General features: G+C 40.4%; 1 protein-coding gene across 2 annotated transcripts; it reads left to right on the top strand.

The window, feature by feature from the left end:
• Positions 1-368: 368 nt before the first annotated feature.
• On the top strand, positions 369-14,242 carry LACC1 (laccase domain containing 1). Of its 2 annotated transcripts, none has more exons than XM_055542004.1 (7): positions 369-837; positions 2,814-3,418; positions 4,069-4,247; positions 7,425-7,590; positions 9,891-10,116; positions 10,542-10,702; positions 11,610-14,242. In XM_055542004.1, exons 2-6 carry the CDS (start codon positions 2,869-2,871, stop codon positions 10,699-10,701), a joined length of 1,281 nt encoding a protein of 426 aa, XP_055397979.1. In that variant the 5' UTR covers positions 369-837; positions 2,814-2,868; the 3' UTR covers position 10,702; positions 11,610-14,242. The 2 variants fall into 2 exon arrangements, with proteins under 2 accessions (XP_055397979.1, XP_055397978.1); XM_055542003.1 differs by lacking the exon at positions 369-837 and adding an exon at positions 1,235-1,401.
• Positions 14,243-17,076: the final 2,834 nt, after the last annotated feature.

The raw sequence follows: 17,076 nt of genomic DNA on the forward strand, positions 1-17,076 counted from the left end.
GATGAAAGAAAAAAAAAAAAAAATCTGCCTCAGGAGGCGCAGTAAGTGAACTTGGACGAGACACAGTGCCAAGTGCTAACGTAAGGAGGTTCTTGGGCCAGGGCCCTGAGGATGAAACTGGGGGTCCCGAGCGCGCCGAGCGCTGCCTCAGGAGAGGGCGTCGTGCCCGGGGAGGGAGGCGGCCGCCGCCCCCTCCGCCGCGCGCCCCGTCGGGAGGCCGGCCCGCTGCCTCACGGCCCGCCCGCCCCTCACCCGCCCCGCCTCCTGCCCGGCCTCCCGCCCGCGGACCTGCCTATAGCTCCGCTCGGCCCGGCCGCTGCTCGGTTCCCGTTCCTCCTCCAGGGGCCGCGCGGCGGGTGCGGGCTGGCGGCCGCCGGACCCGGAACTGCTGACGGTTCCCGGTGCTCGAGCGCGTCCGCCCCCAGGGTCGCTCCCGCTCCCCGGCCCCCAGCCCCCCGGCCCGGCCTCCGCAGCCGTCGGGTGGAAGCGGGGCGGGTGCGCCGTCCGCAGTCGAGCGGGTGCAGCGGCTGAGGCGGGACGGGCGCCGCCCTCACAGCGGCGGGCACCCGGCTGAGGACTGAGGGGCGCACGCTCGCGGCCTCTGGGTCTCGTTCAGGCTCAGGACCGGGGCCGGCAGACGCCTCAGAGCTCGAGCTCGCCGCCGAGCGTGCAACCGAAAGTGACGGAGAACGGCCTCGAGTGTGCGCCCGACCGTCAGAAAGGCCCGCAGGGGCTGCAGGAGTCGGGGCGACGGCCCGGCATGTGGGCAGCGGCCGACCCGTGGGGCCGAGCGTCGACCGGGCGGTGGCCGAGGCGTCTGTCGTGCGGCTTTACTCGGTGCGGAGGGCGGGGGTTAGGAGGGGCAGAGGCTGACACCGGAGGGGTCAGCAGAGACTGAGCGGCAGCCCGGAGGGGCGGGCAGGGGCTGGGGTGAGAAACGGTGTGCGTGTAGTCGGGGAGTGAGGAGAGCCGGGCGGGGGCGGGGGCGGGGGTGAGGAGAGCGGGGCGGGGGCGGGGGCGGGGGTGAGGAGAGCGGGGCGGGGGCGGGGGCGGGGGTGAGGAGAGCGGGGCGGGGGCGGGGGCGGGGGTGAGGAGAGCGGGGCGGGGGTGAGGAGAGCGGGGCGGGGGTGAGGAGAGCGGGGCGGGGGCGGGGGCGGGGGCGGGGGTGAGGAGAGCGGGGCGGGGTGGGGGGTGCGCACGTGATCCAAATGACAGTTGCTTGCGTGATCGTTGGACTTAGGAAGGGACCGAGTGCCAAGTGCTAATGTAACGAGGTGCTGCCATACCCGTGAATCCTGGAGGCAAACCTCTCGGTCATCTCTGCGCTTAACCTTCAAAACGGATTTTTTTTAAAAAATTGAAGTACAGTTAATTTACAATATTAATTTTGGGTTCAACATGGTGAGTCAACGTTTTTATAAATTATACGCCATTTAAGGTTATTCGCAAATACTGGCTGTATTCTCTGTGGGGTACAATATACCCGTGTAGCTTATTTATTTTATAAATAGTAGTTTGTATCTTAATCCCCTTAGCCCTATCTTGCCCCTCTCCGCCTTCCCTCAACCTGCTGGTAACCGCTCATACCTGTGAGTCTGTTTCGGCGGAGGGGGTGGGGGGGGGGGGGCGCAGAAATACAATTTTTCTGAAAAAAAAAAAAAAAGAAATTAAAAAAATTTTTAATTTTAAATGCAACTCCATTAATTTTATTGAACTTAAGGCCAAGGTATTAAGATCATGGCATCTGGCCCTATCACTTAATGGGAAATAGATGGGGAAATGGTGGAAACAGTGTCAGACTTTATTTTGGGGGGCTCCAAAATCACTGCAGATGGTGATTGCGGCCATGAAATTAAAAGACACTTACTCCTTGGAAGGAAAATTATGACCAACCTAGATAGCATGTTAAGAAGCAGAGACATTACTTTGCCAACAAAGGTCCGTCTAGTCAAGGCTATGGTTTTTCCAGTGGTCATATATGGATGTGAGAGTTGGACTGTGAAGAAAGCTGAGCGCTGAGGACTTGATGCTTTTGAACTGTGGTGTTGGAGAAGACTCTTAAGAGTCCCTTGGACTGCAAGGAGGTCCAACCAAACCAGTCCTTCCTAAAGGAGATCAGTCCTGGGTGTTCATTGGAAGGACTGATGCTAAAGCTGAAACTCCAGTACTTTGGCCACCTCATGCAAAGACTTGACTCATTGGAAAAGACCCTGATGATGGGAGGGATTGGGGGCAGGAGGAGAAGGGGACGACGTAGGATGAGATGGCTGGATGGCATCACCGACTCAATGCACATGAGTTTGAGTGAACTCTGGGATTTGGTGATGGAAAGGGAGGCCTGGTGTGCTGCAATTCATGGGGTTGCAAAGAGTCAGACACGACTGAGTAACTGAACTGAAGGCCCAGGTATCTCGCAGGAAGGGATGTGACCTAACAAGCCTATCATGTCAGAATTAATGATATATCAATGATACGTTGACACCCTGTAATTAAAAAACAGGACTTCCTTCAAGTCAATACGTAATTCCTCGCTTAAAATTTATTATCTGAAAACAAAACCAAACCTGTTGTTCTACTGAAAAGAGGTAAAGTACACTCACAAAATGAATTAAGAGCTGGCTGTGCTTTCATTGTCATGGTTCTCTTCTGATAAATAGTGGATTAGCTTTTCTGGGAGGAGTACAGGCTCGCTATTCTGGTTACATTTTTAAATCAATGCAATTCTTCTTTTTACCCATCCACAAGTTTCTGTTGTAACTATAACTATATTGATATAATTTTGCATTCTTACTTATGCTAATTTTTCTTTACAGGTGAATTTTGGGGGACACACAAACTTCATTCAAGAACTTTGTACAGAATTGAAGGATGGCAGAAGCAGTGTTGATTGATCTCTTTGGTTTGAAACTGAACTCTCAGAAAAACTGTCATCAGACATTATTAAAGATATTGAATGCAGTCCGATATCACCATGGTGCCAAGGCCAAGTTCTTTTGCATAATGTGTTGTAGTAACATCAGCTGTGACCATGATAATTGTGAATTAGAAACAGGCAATGGATTATCAGCTCTCTTGAGAGAATTTGAGATTGTTAGCAATCCCAGCATGGCTGCCTCTTTGTATACAATTAAACAAAAAGTTGATGAAAGAAATTTGAGTTGCATTAAGGTAATTGTGCCTGTGCACCGGAAGACATTAATGAAGGCTTTCATTGATCGACTCTTTACTGATGTTTACAATTTTGAGTTTGAAGATCTACAGATGACTTTGAAGGGAGGTCTTTTGAAACAGTCTACTGAAGTAAACATAATCACATCTCAAGAACTAGAAGCAATCCAGAATGAAATAGAAACATATTTGAGAAGTTTGCCAGCACTGAAGGGAGAATTAACCATTATCACATCTCCTTTGATCCCAGGTATGTTAAACACTATCAGTTGTTTTACTTGAATATGAAAAGCGAGTCTGTCTTTACAGGTTGTTCATCACTTTTAACCTTGTTTCTTTTGTAGACTGGTGTGAGATTATGTGTTCCTTAGCATCAGTTACAACATGGGAGTGTCATGGACAGCCTTATAGAGTCACGAGTATGAAGGGATAGTCCCTTCAAAGCCACTCTAAATAAATTCGCTTTATGCAAATTCAGCTTTAAGACAAATCCCCCAGCCTTGGTTTTAAGTGAGATTTATGACCCTAAGCATTTCCTACTTAGAAATTCTGAAACCTTAACTCCGTAGTGCCTTCACAGAAGAATGAAATTTAAAACAGTCGATCTCACTTATTAGTAAAAGGATATTTACTGTGAGCTATATGCTATTGGGATAACAAAAACTAATGGGGAAAAGATACCCTTTGAAGAGCAGTAATCCCACGGAGAAGGTAAAACAAACTCAAAACATTGTGTCATAAGCACAGATGAAGCTATAAAGAGCTGTAGAAATTAGAAACTGGACAAACTAATACAGGGTGAGGTTATTAGGGAAAGTCTTAATAAGAGAGTGGGTTTGTAAGGCTTTATATAGTCTTTTGTACAGCCTGGTTTTAATCTTCATTGTTTATCCTCAACAGATACTTTCATACATGGATTTACTACAAGAACAGGTGGGATATCTTACATACCAACTCTTAGCTCATTCAATCTCTTCAGTAGTTCCAAACGGAGAGATCCCAAGGCTGTTGTTCAAGAAAATCTGCGTAGGTTGGGGAAGGCTGCAGGATTTAATGTGAATAAATTTTACCAAATAAAGGTACAATTTTGTTTTCATATTTTGGAAGATTTAAAGTATATTCTTGATTCTGCCAATGACTATATGGACTTTAAATAATCTATTTAATGTTTGCATCTAATGTTTTATCTAAAACTTAGGATAATGTTTGTGATTATTTTTCTTAGAGATACATATCATATTCTAAAGATCAATTCTGTGGTATAATACACACACACATACACACACACATCTGGAACTCCTTACATCTAAAAGTATAGTTGTTTTTTACTCACTAAGTTGTGTCCGATTCTTGTGACCCCATGGACTGTAGCCCATTGGCTCCTCTGTCTATGGGATTTCCCAGGCAAGAATACTGGAGTGGGTTGCCATTTCCTTGTCCAGGGGATCTCCCCGACCCAGGGATCAAACCTGAGTCTCCTACATTGGTAGGTGAGTTTTGTTTTGTTTTGTTTTTTTTAACCACTGAACCATGAGGAAAGCCCCAGAGTATAGTACCACTGCCTTTTTGATTTAGAGGTAAGTTTCCTGAATGGTGGGAGAGAAAAGCCATTGTTTTCTATATCAACACTAGGAGGAACTAGGGTAAAACTGATAATTGTTTCTTACAGGATTCTAGATTTCTCTGACTCCAGGAAAAGTAAAAATATTATTGATTTGGAAATTTAATTTCTTTCAGTCAATTAGTACTTTGTGGAAGGTACTGCTATTAGGTTTAGACCCTAATGCTGGGAAAGATTGAGGGCAGGAGGAGAAGAGGGTGACAGAGGATGAGATGGTTGGATGGCATCATCAACTCAATGGACCTGAGTTTGGGCAAATTCCACGAGATAATGAAGGACAGAGAAGACTGGTGTGCTGCCGTCCACGAAATCAAAGAGAGTCGGACACAACTGAGCGACTGAACAACTACTGCAGTTAGAGATTTACCGATCTCTAGTGAGGGCTGTTCGTGATGGATGGACTATTTCGAATTTTTTTAAATTTATTTTTAATTGGGGGAGATCTCTTCAGGAAAATTAGAGATACCAAGGGAACATTTCATGCAAAGATGGGTTTGATAAATGACAGAAATGGTATGGACCTAACAGAAGCAGAAGATATTAAGAGATGGCAAGAATACACAGAAGAACTGTACAAAAAAGATCTTTAAGACCCAGATAATCGTGATGGTGTGATCACTCACCTAGAGCCAGACATCCTGGAATGTGAAGTCAAGTGGGCCTTAGAAAACATCACTACGAACAAAGCTAGTGGAGGTGGTGGAATTCCAGTTGAGCTATTTAAAATCCTGAAAGATGATGCTGTGAAAGTGCTGCACTCAATATGCCAGCAAATTTGGAAAACTCAGCAGTGGCCACAGGACTGGAAAAGGGCAGTTTTCATTCCAATCCCAAAGAAAGGCAATGCCAAAGAATGCTCAAACAACTGCACAATTGCACTCATCTCACACGCTAGTAAAGTAATGCTCAAAATTCTCCAAGCCAGGCTTCAGCAATACGTGAACTGTGAACTTCCAGATGTTCAAGCTGGTTTTAGAAAAGGCAGATAAACCAGAGACCAAATTGCCAACATCTGCTGGATCATCAAAAAAGCAAGAGAGTTCCAGAAAACATCTATTTCTGCTTTATTGACTATGCCAAAGCCTTTGACTGTGTGGATCACAAGAAACTGGAAAATTCTGAAAGAGATGGGCATACCAGACCACCTGACCTGCCTCTTGAGAAACCTATATGCAGATCAGAAAGCAACAGTTAGAACTGGACATGGAGCAACAGACTGGTTCGAAATAGGAAAAGGAGTACGTCAAGGCTGTATATTGTCACCCTGCTTATTTAACTTCTACGCAGAGTACATCATGAGAAATGCTGGGCTGGAAGAAGTACAAGCTGGAATCAAGATTACTGGGAGAAATATCAATAACCTCAGATATGCAGATGACAACATCCTTAAGGCAGAAAGTGAAGAAGAACTGAAGGGCCTCTTGATGAAAATGAAAGAGGAGAGTGAAAAAGTTGGCTTAAAGCTCAAGATTCAGAAAACTAGGATCATGGCATCTGGTCCCATCACTTCATGGGAAATAGATGGGGAAATGGTGGAAACAGTGTCAGACTTTATTTTTGGGGGTTCCAAAATCACTGCAGATGGTGATTGCAGCCATGAAATTAAAAGACGCTTACTCCTTGGAAGGAAAGTTATGACCAGCCTAGATAGCATATTAAGAAGCAGAGACATTACTTTGCCAACAAAGGTCCGTCTAGTCAAGGCTATGGTTTTTCCAGTGGTCATGTATGGATGTGAGAGTTGGACTGTGAAGAAGGCTGAGTGCCGAAGAATTGATGCTTTTGAACTGTGGTGTTGGAGAAGACTCTTGAGAGTCCCTTGGGCTGCAAGGAGATCCAGCCAGTCCATCCTAAAGGAGACCAGTCCTGGGTGTTCATTGGAAGGACTGATGCTGAGGCTTAAACTCCAATACTTTGGCCACCACATGTGAAGAGTTGACTCATTGGAAAAGTCAACTGATGCTGGGAGGGATTGGGGGCAGGAGGAGAAGGGGACGACAGAGGATGAGATGGCTGGATAGCATCACCAACTCGATGCACATGAGTTTGGGTGAATTCCAGGTGTTGGTGATGGACAGGGAGGCCTGGCATGCTGTGATTCATGGGGTCGCAAAGAGTCGGACACGACTGAGCGACTGAACTGAACTGAACTGAATTGCTTTACAATGTTGTGTTGGTTTCTGCCGTACAACAATGTGAATCAGCCACAAGTATATATATATCTCCTCCCTTTTGAACCTCCCATTGGCTCTCTGTTTTACATATGGAAGTGTATATATGTCAGTACTACTCTCAACTGATCCCACCCTCTCTTCCCTGCCCTCCTGCTGTGACCACAAGTCTGTTCACTACGTATTTGTGTCTATTCCTGCACTACAAATAGTTTCATCAGTACTATTTTGATTTTTTTTTAAATGTTGACGTCTGTTTTCCTTTGAGGAAAATACATAGAGATTATCATATCATAGAGTTAAATAAATTTGTTATTATATATATATGGACCTGATGTATTTAAGGAATGCTAGTAACCTTAAACTGGTTATATAATTTTGTACAAAATACATACTTTCAGGAAAGCTTATGGTATGAGAAATTCTATTTTAAAAACATTTTTATTTCACATCTTTGGTTTTAGACTGATCATGCCAATGATGTCTGGATTATGGGAAGGAAGGAGCCTGAATCTTATGATGGAATCACCACAAATCAAAGAGGAGTCACAATAGCAGCTCTTGGTGCTGACTGTATTCCGATAGTTTTTGCAGATCCTGTCAAAAAAGCATGTGGGGTTGCTCACTCTGGTAAGTGTACTTAGTTAAGCACCTAGGATTTTTACCAATCTGGGGGAAAGTTATAATTTTTCTCTGATGGACATTGTTTTTGTTCATTCTGTAAGTAATGGTCCGACTCTCTGTGACCTCATGGGCTACAGCACTCCAGGCTTCCCTGTCCTTCACCATCTCCCAGAGCTTGCTCAAACTCATGGCCATTAAGTCGATGATGCCATTCAACCATCTCATCCTCTGTCATCCCCTTCTCCTCCTGCCCTCAGTCTTTCCCAGCATTTAAATAGTTAATTACTACCTATGGTGATAAGTAAAGATAGAAGAGGGCTAGTAGACTCAGGTCAGGAGCAAATACAAGGAGTACTTATGTCAAATTATGTGACTCAGAGTATAATCCCTAAAGAAAGCAGTTGCCTAGGCTGATTCCTGGGAGATTTGTAGGGTTTGGCTAGGTACCAATGTTTCTCAGCAGGAGTGTTATTAACATTTGGGGCAAGATAGTCTTACATTGCAGACTTAAGTTTGCTTGGCTTTCAAAATTCTTAATGCCAGTTGTACTTGTTGTAATAACCAAAAAGAAAAGCCTCTATGCTTTTCAAAACATTCCCAGGGAGTTGTACTGAGTTGTATTGTCTCTGGTTTGAGAAGTCTACCCTTGAAGTCTAGGTAATAGGGAATAGGAAGGTTAGACATGTCACAGAAGGTGTTTTTGAAATGCAGCAGCAAGTGTAAAGATAAAAAACAAGATATGTTTGGAAAATTGCATTTAGTTTAATATGTTATAGTTGATTAGCTTTAATTATTCTCTGAAAATAAGAACAAAGAATTTTTAGGTGCTATGTTTGTTAAGGTTTTGGAATTTTGTTTGTTGGAAGTTTTTTAAAAATACTATTTAGATTATCCAGTGGTAGTGAGTCTATGTAAAATGAGGAGTGCTTGTAAATCTATGGCTACTTTGTTTGCATTTTAGACTATAGACAAAGTGGTTTTTTGTTTGTTTTGATCTAACTAAAGTAATGGAATTGAATGACTAGAAGTCAGGTTTACTATTTAACATTGTCAAAAGTTATTTAAAATATGAATCTTAGTTCCTGGATATAAAACGTGAATATTATTTGTTACTTCCTGGGTTTTGAAACATTAAATTTAAAATTATGAAAGATAAATGAAACAGTCTTGAAAAGGAACAAAGTTAGATGTCTCATACTTCTTAATTTCAAAACTTACTATAAAGCTACAGTAATCAAAACAGTATGTATAGTACTGGCATAAAGACAATAGAGCAATGGAATGGAATAGACATTCCAGAAACAAACCCTTGCATTAGGGTCAGATGATTTTTGACAAGGTACCTAGACTATACAATGGGGAAAGGACAATTTCTTTAACAAATGGTACTGGGGAAACTGGATAGGCATATGCAAAAGAACAATGTTGGACCCTTATGTCATATATAAAAACTAACTCAAAGTGGATCAAAGATCTAAATGTAAGAGCTAAAACTCTAAAAATTATAGAAGAAAGTATAAGTGTAAATCCTTGTGATCTTGGATTAGGCAATGGTTTCTTAGATATGATACCAAAAGCACAAGCAACAGAAGTAAAAATAGATAAGTTGGATTTTATCAAAAACAAAAATTTCTGTGCATCAAAGAACACAATCAACAAAGTAAAAAGTCAGCCCAACAGATTGAGAGTAAATATTTGCAGTTCATACATCTAATAAGGAGTTAATATTCAGAATACAAAAAGAATACCTACAGTTCAACAACAACAAAAACTAAAAGATTTGATTGAAAAATGGGTAAAGGACTTTAGTAGATCTTTCTCCAAAGATGATATACAAATGGTCAGTAAAAATGTGAAAAGATGCCCAACATCACTAATTTGGAAAAAGCAAATAAAAACCACAGGATATCACCTCACATCTGTTAGAATGGCTGATATTTTTTAAAAAATGAAAATAAGTTTTGTTGAAGAGAAATGGAAACCATGATGCACTATTGGTGGGAGTATAAAATGATGCAGCTGCCATGAAAAACTGTGTGATGATTCCTCAAAAAGTTTTAAATAGAATTCATATTATCCAACAGTTCCACTTCTGAACATATATCCAAAGAATTTAAAGCAGGATGTCAATAGGATATTTACACATCTATGCTCAAAACATAAATTATTCACAATAACTAAGAGGTGAAAGGACCCTTAGGAAAAATACATAAACTGACCCTGCTCATTTTTAACTTAGATATAAATTAAGATGACATTTTGTTATGTTATGACTTTGCTTAGCTCTCTTTCTTCCTATTTACTAGGTTGGAGAGGTACCATGTTAGGTGTTGCTATGGCTACAGTGAACGCTATGAGAGCAGAATATGGCTGCAGTTTGGAAGACATTATTGTTGTATTGGGGCCTTCAGTCGGACCATGCTGTTTTACTCTTCCAAGGGAATCAGCAAAGGCATTTCATAATCTTGATCCCGGATGTGTACAGCTGTTTGACTCACCAAATCCCTATGTTGACATCCGTAAAGCCACTAGGTATGTTTGATTTCAGGCTACCCTGTTGGTTTAGTGGTAGAACTCGCCTACCAATGCAGGAGATGTGGGTTTGATCACTGGGTTGGGAAGATTCCCTGGAGAAGGAAATGGTAACCCACTCCATTTTTTTTGCTTGGGAAATATCATGGACAGAGGAGCCTGGCAGGCTGTAGTCCATGGGATCACAAAAGAGTCAGACAGGACTTAGCGATTAAACAACAATAACAATTGATTTCAGTCCAGAATTGTAATGGTGAAATCTACCATTTCCTGTTGTGTCCCTGTTCTGTAACTGAATGACAACTTGCATTGTTCCAAGCAGATCTTTCCCAGAGTTCTTTTACACTAATATCAATGCTTTTTCCGTATTGCTTTGTCTGTTGGTAAAGTAAAGTTTCTGTCTTTCGAAAAATCTTTATCCTAAGGATTCTTCTAGAACGGGGAGGAATTCTACCACAGAATATTCAGGACCAGAACCAGGATCTCAACCTCTGTACATCTTGTCATCCTGACAAGTATTTTTCCCATGTCCGAGATGGCCCTAACTTTGGTACACAGATTGGCTTCATCTCAGTTAGAGAATGAGGTACAGTAGCTTCTCTCTCCCTTCTCCTCCCTGCTTCCACCTTTCCCTCCCCTCATTTTGAAAAATAATTGTACTTAACTTCACTCCTTTATTCCTGTAGGAAGAATTAATTTTCTACTTTTTAGTGAAACAATAATGGTAGAACAGTTCATTTTCAGTGATGTACTCTAATATAAAAGGAAAGTGTATATATAAGAGTATAAAAGTAAACCAATTTTTCATTAAATCCTTTTTGTATGCCATTTAACTCTTCTATATGCTCAACATCTTCTATTTTTATCATAACATCTTTATAATTTTTAAAATTCTTTTGAATTTTAAGAAGAAATCCTTGCTAAAAAACCTGAATTCTAGAGTAATAATACATACACAGACCAGCCTAGTTTTACAACCAAACTTCCAACTGGTTATCTGTAGCAGGAGTTGGTCAATTTTTTTAAAGATCTAGATAGTACACATTTTAGGTGTTGTGGGACACATCGTCTCTTGTCTCAGCTATACAAGTCTGCTTTTGTAAAGCAAAAGCAGACAGAAGCAGAAATGAATGAATATGTCTGTACTTCAGTAAAATTCTGTTGACAAAAATACAGGTGAGGGGCCAGATTTGGTCCACAGGGTATAGTTTGCTGACACTTGAGCTACAATCATAGAGCAGGATTGAGTGTAATTTCATTAAATTAGTATTTCTTAGAGATGGATTTTTTTGGTTATACAAAATTTTGTGACAGTGATATGGCACTGACTCTTTAGCATATATCTGATTTTCCTTAAGGTTATTTTAATGAATATTGTTTTTAGCTTTACAATGTCTTTAACTCTTTAATATACAAGAGACTTTAATAAATTTAGTGATTCCTTTAATAGCACTACTAATGGTCTCATATTTGATTTCTATGTATTTTTACAGATACTTGACTGGATTTTTGCATAACTGTTTCCTGCTTCCTTCCAAACCAACTTTAAGAAAGAAATGTAGCTGTTTGATATACTTAAAACCAAAAGGATTACAATGAATAATTCAACTTTCATATATACTTTCATTATTATCAAAGCCAAATGATTTATTGATTTTAACAATAACTGACACAAAATCAATATGATATAGTTTGTATGTTATACAGATAAGAATTATTCTTAAAGTTTGTCCTCTGTATTTGTTACATACATCAGGAATAAGTCTATTAAGTTTAGTATTTACTGGGTAGCCTCTATTTATCAAGCATTCTGTGAATCATAGATGAAATCAAGATGAGTAATACTTTTTCCCTTTGAGTCTAATGCAGTGAAAGAGATAAACACTTCTAACACTTAAGTTTAATTTTAACAGCAGAAGAGTACAGGAGAAGGAGGATTAATTCTATCTGGAACGCAGACTGGAGAAGGTATTGCAGAGAAAATGACTTGTCACATGGATCTGAAAGACATATAGACTTTTGACAAAGAACAACCATAACAGGTTAAGGGAATACCATAAACTAGGGCATGAAACTGAAAGTGTTCTAGAAAGAGGAGGGTGTGGGTAGGAGTTACTGGAAAAACAGGTTAGAAACAAATTAGGGTCTTGACTGCTATGTCAAAGAATTTTGGAGTTTATTTTCCAGGCGAAGAGTAGGCATAGAAAGTAGGGGAGTATTTTTATGTCCTTGGAATTATATTAACATGATGGATTTGTGAGAGACTAAAGCAGAGAGATTAATTAAGAGGCAATCAGAATACTTTAAAAAAGAAATAATGAAGCCTGAATGCAGTGGAAATTAAAATTGAGAGTAAATAAAATAGTATGACATCCTGTTCCTAGAGCGTGGAGGTGAGAGGTGAAGACCAGTGGGGAAATCCCTGATAACTCCCCAGTCTCTGCTTGATGACTGTCTGGAAGGGCAGCAAAGATGGGGAAGAGGTTTGGGACACAGGAGGAATAATGAATTTGACACATAGACTGAAGGGCTTCGAGATGGAAATATGTGCTCAATAATTAGATACAGAGACCTGGAACCTGGGAAGGAGCCATGAAGAGAGAGAGATTTGGGAGTTGGCTGCACAGAGATAGTGCCTGGGTCTACTAGAATAGGCTGAGTCATCTTCACAGAAACACAGAGTGAGAAAAAAGGAGGTCCAAGGATGAAACCTTACACACCTGCATTTGAAGAGCCAGAAACTGAACCAGTAAAAAAGATTAATCTAGAAAAAAAAAATACAGTTATTTTGGGGAGAGAAGCCAGCATAAATATGAGAAGTACTCAAAAAGAAATCTTCAGGGAGTTCCCTGGTGGCATAGTGGTTAGGATTTGGTGTTTCCACCGCGGAGGCCTGAATTTGATTCCTGGCCAGGGGCAGGAGGGATCATCCTGCGTGCTGCTGGTTGCAGCCAAAACACAAAAATAAATAAGAAGCTAGTAGATTACTAACTGTGTTGAGGCTGTTCTATGGGTCGCTGTGGTGATGAATTTCAGTGCTTTGAGGAAGAGGATGCACCAGTGTCAACACTGCTTTGCTAGTATTTATTGAAGTAAGTGAAGTCGCTCAGTTGTGTCGGACTTTGCGACCCCATGGACTGTAGCCCACCAGGCTCCTCCACCCATGAGATTTTCCAGGCAAGAATACTGGAGTGAGTTGCCATTTCCTTCTCCAGGAGATATTCCTGACCCAGGGATTGAACCCGAGTCTCCTGCACTGTAGGCAGATGCTTTACCATCTGAGCTACCAGGGAAGTCCAGAGGACGTAAAACACTGGGGGCTGTATTTTGACACAAGGGGTGTATGTGTATACTGTGTGTGTGAAGGAGCGGGGGTGAGTAGTTTTAAGCGTATGTGTAGGCTGAAGAGAAAAGGTGTTTTCACTTGGGGAAAATGGTATGGTACCTATTTTTACCATGAATTTTGTCACAGTGAACCTTAAAAGGATTTATTTCATACATGTATTTCTTACCTGAATATGCAGAAAATTACATTTGTTTGGTACTTCTCATCCATTACCTCATTTTACCCTTACAGGTACTCTAAAGTACATAGGTCAGGTGCTATTCCTTTTGTTCAGATGACCCTCAATGAGTTAGAGACTGAAATCACATTAATTGTGATAAAGTAAGATTTGAACCTATATGTCTTGTGACCCCATATCTCATTTCAGATTTTACAGTTAATCAAAGCTATCTAAATTAAAATTTTACAACTTTTTGTTCATGTCAGTATTCTTATACTCAGTCAAAATTTTGTTGAGGTGCTAGGGTAAATTAAAAAATACAGTTGTAGCCCATGTTTTTTTAATATCCAGTGAAAGGTGACAGTCAATACAACAATTTCAATACTGTGATATGTGTTGTATGGTTGTGACAACCTGATACCTTGTTTGTTTAATTCTTTTATGAAACTCATGAGAAATTTATATAAAATATCTCATTTCAAAGTAAGAAAGACAAGATAAATGTCGGGTACTAACACATATATCTGGAGAAGGAAATGGCAATCCACTCCAGTGCTATTGCCTGGAAAATCCCATGGACAGAGGAGCTTGGTAGGCTACAGTCCATGGGATCGCAAAGAGTTGGACACGACTGAACGACTTCACTTTGACTTTCAACGCATATATATGGAATCTAGAGAGATGGTACTGATGAATTTATTTGCAGGGCAGCAGTGGAGAAACAGACATAACGAACAGACTTATGGACAGATTGGGGGAGGAAGGAGAGGGTGAAATGTATGGAGAGAGTAACATGGAAACTTACATTACCATATGTAAAATAGAAAGCCAATGGGGATTTTCTGTATGTCTCAGGAAACTCAAACAGGGGCTCTGTAACAACCTAGAGGGGTGGGCTGGGGAGGGAGATGGGAAGAAGGTTCAAGACAGAGGGAACATATGTATACCTCTGGTTAATTCATGTTGATATTTAGCAGAAAACAACATTTTGTAAAACAATTTTTAATTTTATTTTTAAACTTAACATAACTGTATTAGATTTGCCAAATATCAAAATGAATCCGCCACAGGTACACATGTGTTCCCCATCCTGAACCCTCCTCCCTCCTCCCTCCCCATTCCATCCCTCTGGGTCGTCCCAGTGCACCTGCCCCAAGCATCCAGTATCGTGCATTGAACCTGGACTGGCAACTCATTTCATACATGATATTTTACATGTTTCAATGCCATTCTCCCAAATCTTCCCACCCTCTCCCTCTCCCACAGAGTCCATAAGACTGTTCTATACATCAGTGTCTCTTTTGCTGTCTCGTACACAGGGTTATTGTTACCATCTTTCTAAATTCCATATATATGCGTTAGTATACTGTATTGGTGTTTTTCTTTCTGGCTTACTTCACTCTGTATAATAGGCTCCAGTTTCATCCACCTCATTAGAACTGATATTTGGCAAATCTAATACAGTTATGTAAAGTTTAAAAATAAAATAAAATTAAAAAAAAAAAAAGAAACACTAAAAACCACTATCAAGAAAAAAAAAATAAATAAATAAATAAATACATTTTAAAAAATACCTCATGTCTTCCAATTCAGGGAAGGCATTAAATACAAATTATAAGACAGCAATTTCAAACTCATGCAAAATACTCTTTTGTTTCGTGATAACAATAAGATTAAAGAATTCCACTGAGAAAGATGGGTAATTTTCCAATTTGTCTCTCTATATTAATCTGTTGAATGCAAAGTATTAGGTAGCCATGTTTTACTTTATGTACCAAAATATTCTAAAGCCAAATAAAAAATTATTTTTGAAAAAAATTACATTTGATTATTTATGACTGGATTATCTGTGTCAAAGCATATAAAGAGAAGTTGTCTCCTTGCAGTTTTACTGAGTGAGAAGTATTGATTCAATGACTCAGAAACAGACTGTTACTGTTAAATAGTCATAGCTTATTGCCTCTACAGGAGTCTCTCTCACGTTTAAGCATTTGTATGTAGGTTTCTGGGACTTTCAGGGTGTAACTACAATGATGACTTTTAGTAAGTTTTGTTCTGTTTTCAATCTCAGTACTGCTTCTAACTGCACATAGAAAATACAAGTTGTCATTTTAGTGAGATGATAAATTAATTTTTTAAATCAGAGTTCAGGAGATCATTTTTTAGAGGTATTAATTATCAAACTAAAATTTATGTAATTGTAATTTGAAATTCCAAGGGGTAGCATAGTGACTAATTATGCTATACTCCATTGCCTTACAAAGCAATGCAAAAAAATGGTCTTTCCATGACGAGGTAGTAGCTCTGCTACTTTCTACAAGTAGCTCTGTTCTGTTTCTTGGTATAAAGTTGAACCAATCTTAACCAATGTGTTTGTACAAAATACTTGTAAAGCTCTCATTTTAGATACAACTTCTTTACACTTTCAAGTAGATAAAAACATTTAGGAATCCTCACCTCCCTGGGTCTCACTTCTACAGAATCTCCAGTAACTGCTTTTCTGTAAGTAGATTTTGAGGGAGGAAATTCAGAGAAGCTTACTCTGTGTCATGTGGCAAACAGATAATACCCATGGATTCATAAGCTGGAACTAAGAGGACAATGACATATGAATTACATCATTTTATATCTCAAAGTGGGATTTTACATTTTTTTCACCTGGTTTTCCTGAAGTTATCCTTCCAATGTATCCATCCTACTTCTTTATGTGAACTTTTAGAGAATGCCTTCAATCTGTAGAAGTCCACTCAGTTATCTGTGTATTTGTGTGTGTAGACATGGATCTGTGTGTGTGCTAAATAGTAAATGAGAAATATCTACGTGCCATGTAAGATACATACCTTATCGCCCTAGCTAGTGTAAATTCACACAAAATACATTGGATGCAGTGGAATCAGGTTTCTCTGTATAAAAATGTTGTGAATCGTACAGTAAAGAATGGAAGCGTGGTCCCTGTGCTCACTGTAGTGTTTATGGGAACTCTGGCCTAGAGCATGCCCGTTTCCATTGTAGGCAATGTTTTAAACTTTACTTGTGATGGCAAAGATGAGGCAGCTCCTGTAAGTAATGCACTGTTCCATGCTAGGTCATCCTGTAACTAAGGAAGAGGAAATCTGCCAGTACTGTTTTTTCTGGATTTAATTTAGTTTGGACTCAATGATCACATGTCAGTTATGTGGAGACAAACTTCTCATACTCTCCCCACAGATGCATTTTCTTTGTAGAAAAAGATATGCTTATGTCCCACCCCCCTGTGTTTGTGTCAGGGGCCTGAGGTGAACTATGTCCTTTCTGTATCTGGAGCAAGCTTTTTAATTCTCAGAAGGCTGGGGTGTCCAGTTACTGTATCTTCTTAAGCAATTAAAATTTCTAGCCGATTCAATAGCTTGAACTACTACAGTCCTTTCTAACAATAGCAACAATAAAAAGGGTACTCATTTCATGAGAAACATTT

The sequence above is a fragment of the Bubalus kerabau genome, chromosome 12 (genome assembly GCF_029407905.1).
Source record: "Bubalus kerabau isolate K-KA32 ecotype Philippines breed swamp buffalo chromosome 12, PCC_UOA_SB_1v2, whole genome shotgun sequence".
Taxonomy (NCBI): Eukaryota; Metazoa; Chordata; class Mammalia; order Artiodactyla; family Bovidae; genus Bubalus; species Bubalus kerabau.